The sequence below is a fragment of the Castanea sativa genome, chromosome 1 (genome assembly GCF_040712315.1).
Source record: "Castanea sativa cultivar Marrone di Chiusa Pesio chromosome 1, ASM4071231v1".
Taxonomy (NCBI): domain Eukaryota; kingdom Viridiplantae; phylum Streptophyta; class Magnoliopsida; order Fagales; family Fagaceae; genus Castanea; species Castanea sativa.
Window position 1 is genome coordinate 59,909,870 of NC_134013.1, and position 13,393 is coordinate 59,923,262.

Here is a 13,393-nt window from a genome sequence, read left to right on the forward strand (position 1 = left end):
ATAAGTGAGCCTGAAAGGTGTATCTCCCGTTGGGGTTCTTGCCGATGCTCTGTAGGCCCACAAGACATTGGGCAATCCTTCCGGCCAGGCACCTTTCGCTTCATCTAGTCTGGCTTTGATAATTCTGAGCAGTGTTCGATTCGTCACCTCTGTTTGCCCGTTCGCCTGTAGGTGTCCTGGGGACGAGAATTGGTTCCTGATGCTTAGTCCCAAGCAAAAGTCTTTGAACTTCTGGCTGTCGAACTGCCGCCCATTATCTGATATAATCGTCCTTAGAATCCCGAACCTGTAAATTATATTCCTCCACACGAAGCTACGGATCCGTGCCTCTGTGATAGTTCCTATTGCTTCTGCTTCGACCCACTTTGTGAAGTAATCAATAGCAATGAGCAGGAACCTTACCTGTCCTTCTCCTAGGGGCAACGGGCCGACGATATCGATTCCCCATTGTGCGAACGGCCACGGGGAGGTTATCATCGTCAGTTTCTCTGCCGGTAGCCTCTGGACATTCCCGAACCTCTAGCACTTATCACACCTCTTGACGAGCTCACTGCGTCCACCTGTATGGTTGGCCATAAATATCCTGTTCAAATGACTTTGCTTACCAGAGATCTGGGCCTAGCATGGTCTCCACAAATTCCTTTGTGGACTTCTCGAAGGATGTACTTGGCTTCTTCTTCGTCAACACACTTTAAGTAGGGCATAGAGAAGCCCCTTTTGTATAAGGTGTCATTCAGAATCGTAAATCTAGCTGCTCTCGTTTTGATCCTCTTGGCCTCTAGGGCGTCATGAGGGAAGTGCCCATCTTGGAGAAATGGCACGATCGGTGCCATCCAGCTATTTATGCTCTGAATGGAAAATGTTGGGACTTCTTCGATACTGGGGCGTTTCTGAATCTCCATAAGTAATTCCACGTTCGTCGGTTTTTCTTCTGACGAGGCCATCTTCGCGATCTCATCTGCCGCTATATTCGGGTCTCTTGGGATCCGAACGAACTCCAACTTATCGAACTCAAAAGCTAGATGTTTCGTCAGCTTGAGGTACTTCCGCATTCTCTCTTCTTTTGCCTCATACTCTTCCTTGATCTGCCCCATTGCCAATTTCTAGTCGCTCTGGATGAGCAAGTTCTTAGCCCCAATTGCTTTCTCGAGTTTCAATCCCGTCAGTATCCCTTCGTACTCGGCCTCGTTGTTGGTTGCCGGGAATTTCAGTTGAACTCCATACCTGAGTTTTTCTCCATTAGGGGTGTTTATGATGACCCCTACTCCCCCACTCTTTTTAGCTAACGAACCATCAGTCTGGATCATCCATAGTTTGGTCTCATCGTCGGGGTTGTCATCTCCGGGGAGGGTGAATTCAACAATGAAGTCCACCATAGCTTGGGCCTTGATGGCTGTTCTGGGGTGGTATTCGATGTCGAACTGGCTGAGCTCGACCGCCCACTGCACCATTCTCCCAGCTGCCTTGGGCTTGTTCATGGACTTCCTGATGGGCAGGTCCGTCATTACCACAATAGGGTTTGCCTCAAAATACGGACGCAGTTTGCGTGATGCTACTATTAAGGCGAACGCGATCTTTTCAATCCTGGGGTACCGCGCTTCAGCTCCTTGGAGGGCTTGGCTGACATAATAGACTGGTAACTGTTTCTTGTCCTCTTCTCGAATCAGGGCTGCACTTACGGCCGAGGCTGACGCTGCCAGGTACAAATATAGATTCTCTCCTTCCTTGGACGGACTCAAGAGGGGTGGATTGCTTAGGTAGCGTTTAAGTTCTTTAAATGCTGCTTCACATTCTTCAGTCCATGCAAAAGCTTTCTTCAATGACTTGAAGAAGGACAGGCATTTGTCCGTAGCTCTAGAGACGAATCTGTTGAGGGCTGCGATTCTTCTCGTCAGTTTTTGGACCTCCTTAACGGTCTTGGGTGACGTCATACCTAGGATGGCTCGTACCTTCTCCGGGTCGGCCTCTATACCTCTTTGGGACACGACGAATCCCAAGAACTACCCTGAGGTTACGCCGAAGACACACTTGCTAGGATTCAGCTTCATCTGGTATTCTCTAAGGGTAGCAAATGTTTCCTTCAAGTCTTCCAGGTGCGTCAGTTCTTCTTTACTCTTGATGAGCATATCATCCACGTACACCTCCATGTTTCTACCGATCTGCTTACTGAACATTTTTGTTTACTAGCCTTTGGTATGTTGCTCCTGCATTCTTCAGCCCGAATGGGATACCTGATAGCAATAGAGCCCTTGACTTGTGATGAAAGCAGTCTTTTCTTGGTCTTCCTTAGCCATCTTTATCTGGTTGTATCCTAAAAATGCATCCATGAACATCAGTAACTTATGTCCGGCCATAGAATCCACCAGCTGGTCTATCCTCGGTAGAGGGAAGCTGTCCTTCGGGCAGGCCTTGTTCAGGTCCGTGAAATCCACACACATTCTCCATTTTCCAATCGATTTCCTCACCAGCACAACGTTGGCCAGCCACTCAAGGTAGTAAACCTCCCGAATGAAACCAGCTTGCAATAGCTTGTTAACTTCGTCGATGATCGCTTGGTTTCGTTCAGGGGCAAAGACTCATCATCTCTGTTAAACGGGCCTTTTTCCTGGGTCCACGTACAACCTGTGCTGGACGACTTCAGGGGATATACCGGGCATATCCTTGTGACTCCATGCGAAGACATCCATGTTTTCCCTGAGGAACTGAATGAGTTTTGTCCTCATCTCAAGGCTTAAGGCAGTTCTTATCCTCATCATCTTAGTTGTTTCTCCTTCAGCCAGTTCTACTACTTCCAGAGCTTCTACTTTGTCCTCTTTTTCCTTCTCAATTGTCCACGTATGGTTTTCCTTCGCAGCTAGGACAGCCTGGTAGCATTCCCTGGTTAAAACCTGATCTCCTTTCACCTCACCAACACCATCTTCAGTTGGGAATTTCACCTTTAGGCAGTAGATGGACGTAGCTGCCTTCCATCGGTTAAGCGTAGGTCTTCCAATAATTACATTATAGGAGGAAGGGCAATCTACTACCAGGAAGTCTAATTGACAGGTTAACTACATCGGGTAAGTCCCTACTGTGACTTTCAACGTTGCTATGCCTTTAGGGTATACCCTGTCCCTACTGAAGCTGACAAGGGGGGAGTCAAACGGGCGTAGTCTCCCAAGATCTAGCTTCAGCTGTTGGAAGGCCGGTAAATACATGATGTCGGCGGAGCTTCCGTTGTCTACAAGGATCATTTTGGTATTGAACCCTTCGATTGTGAGCGATATGACCAAGGGGTCATTATGTGGCTGCTTCACTCCCCTAGCATCCTCCTCGTTGAAAGATATGTCCTGGTTCGTCCGTCTCTGCTTGAACAGGGGCATCATATGGATGCTGTTCACTTGCCTCTAGCAGGCTTTCTTAAGGGATTTGAAGGATCCTCCCATGAACGGCCCCCCCACGATCATGCTTATCTCCCCAATCACCTCTTGCGGTGGTTGGGATGGACGATTCTCATTTTTAGACGAGGATTCACGTTGGCTTCTATTGCTATCCCTGAACCTGCTGGATTCTCCCTTTTTCACATATTTCTGCAATTTTCCCTTCTGTATCAGCTCTTCTATTTGTCCTTTCAAGTCTCAAAAATCCTCCGTGTAGTGGCCATGATCCTTGTGGAACTGGCACTATTTGTTCTTGTTGCGCACATTAGGAGATGAATGCAAAGGTCTCGGCCACTAGAGGATGTGCTCGTCCTTAATCTGCGTCAAGATTTTGTCAACAGGCATAATTAGAGGGGTGAATTTTACTGTCCATGTCGCTTTTTCTTCTTTCCGTTTATCTCCGTCACTTCCTCGACGGCCTGGGCGCTCCCTCTTTTGCCCCCTACGTTTGTCTTCCTTCCTTCCCTCCTTTCTCGGCCTTTCTTCGTCCACTATGGCTGCCAGTGCGTCCTCAGCATTCATGTACTTTTGGGCCTTCAGGAGCATCTCTGCCATCGTCCGAGGCAGATTCTTTGCCAGCGAGACGACAAACTCTCTAGACCTAAGCCCTGCGTTAAATTTCATCAGCTGTACCTTGTCATCTGCGTCGTCTTCTTCTAGGGTTTCTCGAGTGAAGCGTTTCACGTATGACCGCAAGGTCTCCCTCTCCCCTTGCTTAATAGTGAGTAGGTGATCCGCTGGTCTCTTAGGACGTTGCCCTCCGATGAAATGGCACAGAAAGGTGCTACTTAACTGCTCGAAGCTATCAATGGACGAGGTGGGCAGTCTCGTGAACCACTCTCTTGCAGCTCCCTTCAGCGTAGTAGGGAAGGAACGACACATTATTTCATCAGGGGGCTGTTGAAGGCCCAGTGTCGTCTTGAAGGTATTAAGGTGATCTTGGGGATCCTTAAGCCCATCAAAAGGCTCAAGTTGAGGCAACCGAAACTTTACTAGCACTGGTCGTTCTAAGACTGCCATGGTAAAAGGAGAATCCGTTGCCCTGACCATTCTATCTAGGCTCCAATCCGTCTTCTCCTTGATGGCATTTCTCAATTCGTCCATCTCCTTTCTCATTTCCTGGAGGAGATCAGAATGTTGTTCCTCTGGAGTAATGGTCCTTCGTCGGTCACTTCTCCCATGGTTGTCCCCTTCATCCTCTTGGACAGCTCTTGATCGGTTCTCCTCCTGTTGAAGCCTTTGTCTCATCTCCTGATTCTGTCTGGTGAGTTCTTCGACGGTGGCCGTAAGAGCTTGAACTTGTTGAGCCAAGGTTGCTGAATCCTGGTTGGATTCCATTTGGATATCGAAGTTAGTAGGAACTACATTTTTGAACCGTAGTACGAGAATGTCGTTCCCACAGACGGCGCCAAACACAGACGAATCTGACCGAGTATCCGCATCACTGACGAGGATGTTAAGACCATTCAATGCTGTCAATAATGTCCCGGACGGTTACGAAATCAGCTGGAAAATCCGTTGGAAACGTATTGAATCCCATTACTTAATTGAAGACATTATCAAGAAAGACATTAACACTACAGTACCATCTACAGTGGCTAGAATCCAGAGGGATATATAAAGCCCTCACACCGGTAATACGAGGTATATACATAGTCACAAGATATACTGAGTTATTTTGTTTTTATTGTTATAAACCTTCTTCCGTACTAACTTTGGCATCGGAGACGTTGTGGTAGGCATCACACTGGTGACCATTTGAATGAGCTCTTGCTTCCGTCGTGACCCAGGAGTGTGACCAGCCCTATCTGGACGAACTCATAACGACTGACGAACTTTTGCTTCATCAGAATCTTTGCAAGCTCTCCAAACGAAGTTCAACATCCAAACCTTTCCCCAAAAACTTGTATCAGGTTGCTCTTCACCGCTATCTAGACCATCATATGATTCCTTGAGGAACCTATACCCAGATTTGCAAGTATAATTCCCTTGCAGTGTGAAGGGCTAGAAAATGTCATCTGCGCAAGCCATCCGAGCCAAAGGAATTCTTTTAATCAAATCTGCCTCGTTGGGAGCAAATGAACCATCAATAATACCTGTGTTCCAAGACCTTGTTTCAGCATTTATCAACAAATCCATTGTTTCATTTTCCATGGACTCCAAGGGTGATGAAATTCGGGTAGGATGTTTGATGGGCAGCCAATGGTGCTGCCATATCTTCACTAAACAACCATCTCCTATTCTCCACCTCGCACATTTTTCAATAACATCTCTACCGTAGAGGATGCTTTTCCACACATATGATCCCCTTTGGGATTCCATAGCATCCATGATAGAGCAATTGGGAAGAACCTGGCCTTGAATACTATGTAAAAAAGTGTATGTTTCTCATGGAGGAGCCTCAATGCTTGCTTTGCCAAAAGCGAATCCTTATAGAGAGCTAAATCATGAAAATCCAAACCCCCAACCATTTTGGATTTTGTCATGTCATCCCACTTAAGCCAATGAATTTTCCGTGTGTCTCCTCGTTGACCCCACCAAAACTTTCTGATTAAAACTTCAATGTCATTGCACAACCCAACTGGTAGTTTGAAACACCCCATTGCATAGGTAGAAATAGTTTGGATAACTGACTTGATCAAGACCTCCCTTCCCGCCTGTAATAGGAGTTTTCCTTCCCACCCTTGCAACTTCCTCCACACCCTCTCTTTTATGTAATTGAAGCTAGCCTTTTTACTTCTTCCAATCAACAAAGGAAGGCCTAAATATTTTTCATCGTGGTGCTCCTCTCTGACCCCCAAGATGTCTTTGATAATCTGCCTTGAGGCTTCATTAACTGATTCGCTAAAACAGAGTGCAGTTTTGTCCCTATTCACCCTCTAACCAAACACACTTTCATATTTGAATAGTAGTTCCATCACTGTATTACATTCCCTAGGAGTTGCCCTGCAAAACAAAAGGCTGTCATCTGCAAAAAATAGGTAAGTAAGTTTAGGCCCTCGTCTACAAAGTGCAAAGCCAGTAATCTCCCCACTGCTTGCTGCATGTTGGTTAAGGCTATGCAAACCTTCCATGCATAGAAGAAATAGAAATGGGGAAAGGGGATCCCCTTGTCTAATGCCTCTTGACGGAGTGATTAACCCTTTTGGTTCACCATTGACCATCACTGAGTAAGTCATAATTTTAACACAAGTCATAATGAGACCCACCCATCTTTCATTGAAACCCATCTTCAACATTAATTTCTCCAAAAAATCTCATTCAACCCAGTCATAAGCTTTTCTTATGTCCAATTTCAAAGCCATGTAACCAGTGGATCCAGAGTTTTTGTTTTTCATACAATGTAATGTTTCGAAGGCAATCAAAATATTATCCATAATAAGACGGTCTTTGGCAAAGGTAGATTGGTGTTTAGTGATTATTGAGGGGAGGAATTTTTTTAATCTATTTGCCAAGACTTTAGAAAATAATTTGTAAAGGACATTACAAAGGCTAATGGGACAATAATCTGTCACATATTTCAGGTTTTTTTTCTTGGGAATAAGTGTGATGTGAGTATGGTTTAAAGGATGCGGTAGAATACCTAAGTTCGGCTAAGAAAGTACAGATTGAGTAATATCACCTTCCACCATTGGCCAATAATGCCAAGAGAACAACGGTGGCATCCTATCGAGATTGGATGCTTTCAAAGGTCTCATTTGTTTCAAGGCAGTAGCAACTTCAGCGGCACAAAATTCCCCATTTAACTAGCTGTTCATATTTTCGGTAATCACATGTGGAATCTGATCAAGTACTGAAGAGGAGAGGTCTAGGTTGGAGGTGGTGAACAACTCTTGGTAATAGTCTGTGAGAATAATTGTAATATCCTCCACATTTTTGGTACAAACATTGACCGAATTATAGATGCCCATCAAAGAATTTTTTCTGAATCAACGAGATGCACGAGTATGGAAGTATTTGGTGTTGTCGTCCCCCTTACTTAGCCATTGAATCCGAGTCCTTTGCTTCCACATTCTGGTTTCTTAATCTAGCAATGTGTTTATCCCCAATTTCAAGTTCCTTACACATGTATTATCCCCACTTCTTATAGCCATCTTCCTCCATCAATTGTTTTTTCTTTCGATTAAGCTCCCTGCGAACATTGCCAAAGACATTGTGATTCCACCACGTCAAGTCTTTCCCACATTGCTTCACCTTGTTGATCACAACTCTGTCTGGATCAAAATTTGCACATGAATTCCATGCTGGCTCAACAACTTCCCCACACCTGCAATCAAAAAGCTCTCCTCAAAGCGACAAAAAAAATTTCGGGATGGCAAATCTATACCTGATGGATTGATTAGTAGTGGACAATGGTCAGATGAAGGCATTGTAGATGATGAACTCAAGTTCTTGGGTATCTCAGGAACCATGAATTTGTGGCAAGTCCTTGGTCTAACCATTCCCAAATAGTGTCTGATGAAGCAAAAGTTCGTCAGCCGTTATGAGTTCGTCCAGATAAGGCCAGTCACACTCCTGCGTCACGACGGAAGCAAGAGTTCGCTCAAATGGTCACCGGTGTGGTGCCTACCACAACACCTCCGATGCCAAAGTTAGCGTGGAAGAAGGTTTATAACAATAAAAACCAAAAGTAGCTCAGTATATCTTGTGTCTATGTATGTACCTTGCATTGGTATTGTGAGGGCTTTATATATCCCTCTGGATTCTAGCCGTTGTGGGTGGTACTGTGGTGTTAATGTCTTTCTTGATAACGTCTTCAACTGAATAATGGCATTCAATACGTTTCCAACGGCTTGTCCAGCTGGTTTCATAACCGTCCGGGACATTATTGGCAGCATTGAATGGTCTTAATCATCCTCGTCAGTAATACGGATAATCGGTCAGGTTCGTCTGCGGAGTTGATCTCGTCTGTGTTTGACTTCGTCAGTCCCATTAGCTGACCCCAGGTTCTATGGTCGTCATGACGTGTCCTAACGAGCGTGGAAGATGAAAGGGTTTTTTTTTTGTGGGCGACCTTTGGGATTTCGCGCCACATTGAATGCGTAGTGACGGCGTTATGCTGGTCGTGGCCACGTGGCATGTTACGGTTGGAGAGGGCTTATGTCCTCATTGTATGACCCTTGGGTTTCCCGCTGATTTTCAGTTTGCCTTGATCTCTCTTTTAAACTTCTCTTCTTCTTACTGTACGTTTCATTTTCTCCAAAAATTTCAGTTGTCTCTAAGCGCTTTCTCCTCTCAATTTTTCTTTGTTGTTTTTCTTTTCGAGCTGGTGCGCGGTTGGTGTTGAGCTCCTCCCCTTTTCTTTTCTGAGGTACGCTTTTCTTTCTCTTTTCCTTTTTATTTTCGTTCTTTGGCGATTGTAAATATCGGATTCTTCTTTTCTTTTGGCTTCTGCTTTCGGTTTTCGGGGATTTTAGTATTTTCTTGTCTTTCTGCGTTTTCCTTTGGGTGTTCATGGTCAGTAATTCTGAGGTTAGGATAGCTTATCCTTCAATTTCCTTTCTTTTTGCGCGCTTAGGGGGGTCTTTGGGTGCTTTCCCAAACCTTGAGAACTTTGTTTTCGAGGGTAATAACTTGGGTGTTGTTTTGGGTGAGTTGTTTCCCTTGCTTCATCAGTCAGTCGATTTGTTCAAGGGTTTGTTGGATTTGCTGTTATCGCTATTAACCCCTTTGCCTTCTTTGCAGTTAAGATGAGGCCCAAGCTCAAAAGCAGGCACAAGGATTATGTTGAAAAGGCAATTGAGTATGCCCAGACGATCAAAAACTGGGATGACCTAGTAGATCCGCGGATGCTTGCCTTTTACCATCTTGGCCCTAATCGATCTCCGTACGTTCCGCAGTCTCGGTCAGTCTTGGTCTTTCTATCTGCATTTGATTCCTTGGTCCTTTTACAAGTGTTTCCTTCTTGCAGAAATGACGACGAAGTTTAACAAAGGTATGTACGAGAAGATGAGGTCCAAGAAGGACGAACCACTGTCCGGTATTGGAAAGAAGGTGGTCTATGTTAAGGGGAGGGTTTCCTCCGTCACTCCGACTGCCTCTGCAACTCCAATTGTTTCTGCCGCTGATACGACGAGGATGGCTTCCCCTGCCACCTTGGTTAAAGAGATCCCGACTCCCGCCTCCAAAAGGCCACGCACATCTGACAGAGGGAGAGATGATGGTTGCTCGTCCACTATCTGGGATGACGAGAGGCTGGTAGCGGACAAGGCTCACGGAGTCATGACTGCGGAGGATCTACAGGTGTTCTCGGGTTTGCCTCCAAACGAGCTGGTGGGTCGTCACCTCCATAAGCTCGTCTAGGTATCGTGCTTGAGCAAAGTTTTTTGTTTCACTATCTATGTTGGTGTTCTAAGGTTAAACTTCTTTGCTCGTTTTCGTCTTCTTGTTGCTTTTTTTTTTTTAGGTGTTGGGAGAGAGTATCCACCTTTCCTCGGAGTATCTCGCTTAGGGGTTTAAGGTCGATTCCGTGCTCTCACGAATAAAGGTCCTGGAGGCAGAGAACTCGAAGTTGAAGAGAGAGTTGATAACTTCGATGGAGGACATCAACCACGCCAAGGAGGAGGTCAAGAGATTAAGCAGCAAGCTTAAGGTGGAGTGGCAATTGGTCATGGAGAAGGACGAGTAGCTTGTAGCTGCTAAGGAGAAAATCAAAGTCGTTGCTTCTAGGGCCGTTGAGGGTTCCCAGCAGACCGAGGAGTACAACTCCATGCTCTTCAACTGGTACTTCAAGGGGTTTGAGCTCTTGAGGAGATACTACATCAAACACCCTTCCGGAGTGTATTTTGAGACGCTGGACATGGAGGAAGTGGACAAGGAGATTTCTGCTGACGAGGCTGCTCAAGCAACGACCGCTGACGCTCCTGGGGAAACTCCTGCCATTAATACCTCAGTCGCTGAAACCCATGCCCTTGCTGACGACGATGCTGCTCCGGACATTTGATCCTATCACTTAGAAAAATTTCACCTTTTTTATTTGTTTTTCTCTTCTTTTTTTTTTTTTTTTTTGGGTGCCTGATGTGTTTTGGGCTCAAATTCTAGAACAATTTAATTTGTTTTTTTTTTTTTAGAAGAATATTTTTAGCCTAGTGTTTATGGGCTTTTAGATGGAAAAAACAAAGGTTTTTAGATGAAAAAACATGGTTTATGGGCTTTTATAACATCGCATTTCACTTACATATGTTGTACTTGTGTGTGCTTCGAGACCCGTCAACCTCTTTGACCCGTTAGCAACTTGTATCCGTCAAGGTTAGATCTTATCTTTTGGCTCAGCCAGTAATGCACATCCGTTTAGGCGGAAGCTTTTTTTTTTTTTTTTTATCTTTTCGCCTTCGTCAGTAATACACATCCATCTAGACGGAATCTTATTACTTAGGCCTTTTTTTTTCACCTTTGTCAGTAATGCACATCCGTCTATGCGGAATCTTATTACTTAGGCTTTTTTATTTTTCGCCTTCGTCAGTAATGCACATCCGTCTACGCGGAATCTTATTACTTAGGCTTTTTCTCAGAGGTTTTCGAGACAATCTCTTGACTTCGTCGGCAATGTACATCCGTCTAGGCGGAATCTTATTGCTTAGCCATATTGGGTTTCCGGGATTTACTGCTAACGAGACCTGTATGAAGACATTAGTTGAATCTTTATTTCACTAATTTTCGAGAATGAGTACATTTTTGTGTTACATCCGTTGATGGTATTTCTTCAAGTGCTCAATGTTCCAGGGTCGCGGGACCCTCTGCCCATCTAGGGTTTCTAAGTGATAGCTGCCTTGTCGGGAGTAGTGGACGATTCTGCAAGGTCCTTCCCACGTAGGACCGAGCTTTCCTTGGGCGGAATTTTTGGTCGCCGTGGTGACCTTGCGCAGGACGAGGTCGCCTATTTCAAGTCGTCTGAGCTTGACCCTCTTGTTGTAGTACTCGGCCATCTTCTGCTGGTACTTCACCATCTTGCTAGAGGCCTTGTCTTTTATCTCGTCCAGGCAATCTAGATTGATTCGCAGTTGGTCGTCATTGTCTTTCTCGCGGAATACTTCTCGCCTGATACTGGCCACTCCCACCTCGACTAGGATTACCGCCTCAGTGCCATAGGTGAGCCTGAAAGGCGTCTCTCCCGTTGGGGTTCTTGCCATTGTTCTGAAGGCCCACAAGAAATTGGGCAATTCTTCCGGCCAGGCACCCTTCGCTTCGTCTAGTCTGGCTTTGATAATCTTGAGCAGTGTTTGGTTAGTCACCTCTGTCTGTCCGTTTGCCTGTGGGTGTCCCGGGGACGAGAATTGGTTCCTGATGCCTAGTCCCGAGCAAAAGTCCTTGAATCCCTGGCTGTCAAACTACCGCCCGTTATCTGATATAATCGTCCTTGGAATCCCGAACGTGCAAATTATATTCTTCCATATGAAGCTACAGATCCATGCCTCTGTGATAGTTCCTATTACTTCTGATTCGACCCACTTTGTGAAGTAATCAATAGCAACGAGCAGGAACCTTACCTATCCTTTTCTTAGGGGCAATGGGCTGACGATATCAATTCCCCATTGTGCGAACGGCCACGGGGAGGTTATCGTCGTCAGTTTCTCTACCGGCAGCCTCTAGACATTCCCGAACCTCTGACACTTATCACACCTCTTGACGAGCTCCACTGCGTCTACCTGCATGGTTGGCCAGAAATATCCTGTTCGAATGACTTTGCTTACCACAGATCTGGGCCTAGCATGGTCTCCACAAACTCCTTCGTGGACTTCTCGAAGGATGTACTTGGCTTCTTCCTCGTTAACACACTTCAAGTAGGGCATGGAGAAGCCCCTTTTGTATAAGGTGTCATTCAAAATTGTAAATCTAGCTGCTCTCGTTTTGATCCTCTTGGCCTCTAGGGCGTCGTGAGGGAGGTGCCTATCTTGGAGAAACGACACGATCGGTGCCATCCAGCTATTTACGCTCTAGATGGAAAATACTGGGACTTCTTCGATGCTGGGGCGTTTCTGAATTTCCATGAGTTATTCCCCGTTCGTCAGTTTTTCTTCCGACGAGGCCATCTTCGCGATCTCATCTGCCGCCATGTTCTGGTCTCTTGGGATCTGAACGAACTCCAACTTATCAAACTCCCGGGCTAGATGTTTCGTTAACTTGAGGTACTTCTGCATTCTCTCCTTTTTTGCCTCATACTCTTCCCTGATTTGCCCTATTACCAATTTCGAGTTGCTCTGGATGAGCAGGTTCTTAGCCCCAAGTGCTTGCCCGAGTCTCAATCCCGTCAGTATCCTTTCGTACTCGACCTCGTTGTTGATTGCCGGGAATTTCAGTTGGACTCCATATTTTAGTTTTTTCCCATCAGGGGTGTTTATGATGACCCCTACTCCCCCCCCCCCCTCTTTTAGGCTAATGAGCCATCAGTCTGGATTGTCCACTGTTCTGCCTCATCACCGCAGTCGTCATCTTCTGGAAGGGTGAACTCGGCAATGAAATCTGCTAGAGCTTGCGCCTTAATGGCTGTTCTGGAATGGTACTCGATGTCGAACTGGCTGAGTTCGATTGCCCACTGGACCATTCTCCCTGCTGCCTCAGGATTGTTCATGGATTTCCTGATTGGTTGGTCTGTCATTACCAGGACGGGATGTGCTTCAAAGTAGGGTCGCAGCTTCCGTGAAGCCACTATTAAAGCGAATGCAATCTTCTCAATCCTGGGATACTTGGCCTCTGCTCCCTAGAGGGCTTGACTGATGTAGTAAACTGGAAGTTGCTTCTTATCTTCCTCTCGAATTAGGGCTGCACTGACGGCCGTGGCTGATGCTGCCAAGTATAGATAAAGGTTTTCTCCTTCCTTCGACGGACTCAGGAGGGGCAGATTGCTCAGGTAACGTTTGAGCTCTTGAAACGCTGCTTTGCATTCGTCAGTCCAGGCGAAAGCTTGCTTCAATGTCTTGAAAAAGGGTAAGCATTTGTCCGTGGCTTTGGAGACGAACCTATTGAGTGCAGCAATC

At 45.8% G+C, this 13,393-nt stretch overlaps 1 protein-coding gene across 1 annotated transcript; it reads right to left on the reverse strand.

Annotated features, from left to right (window-relative positions):
* Positions 1 to 11,098: 11,098 nt before the first annotated feature.
* Positions 11,099 to 11,548, reverse strand: LOC142631225 (uncharacterized). The gene has a single exon (XM_075805346.1). The coding sequence runs from the start codon at positions 11,546 to 11,548 to the stop codon at positions 11,099 to 11,101; it is 450 nt and encodes a 149-aa protein (XP_075661461.1).
* Positions 11,549 to 13,393: the final 1,845 nt, after the last annotated feature.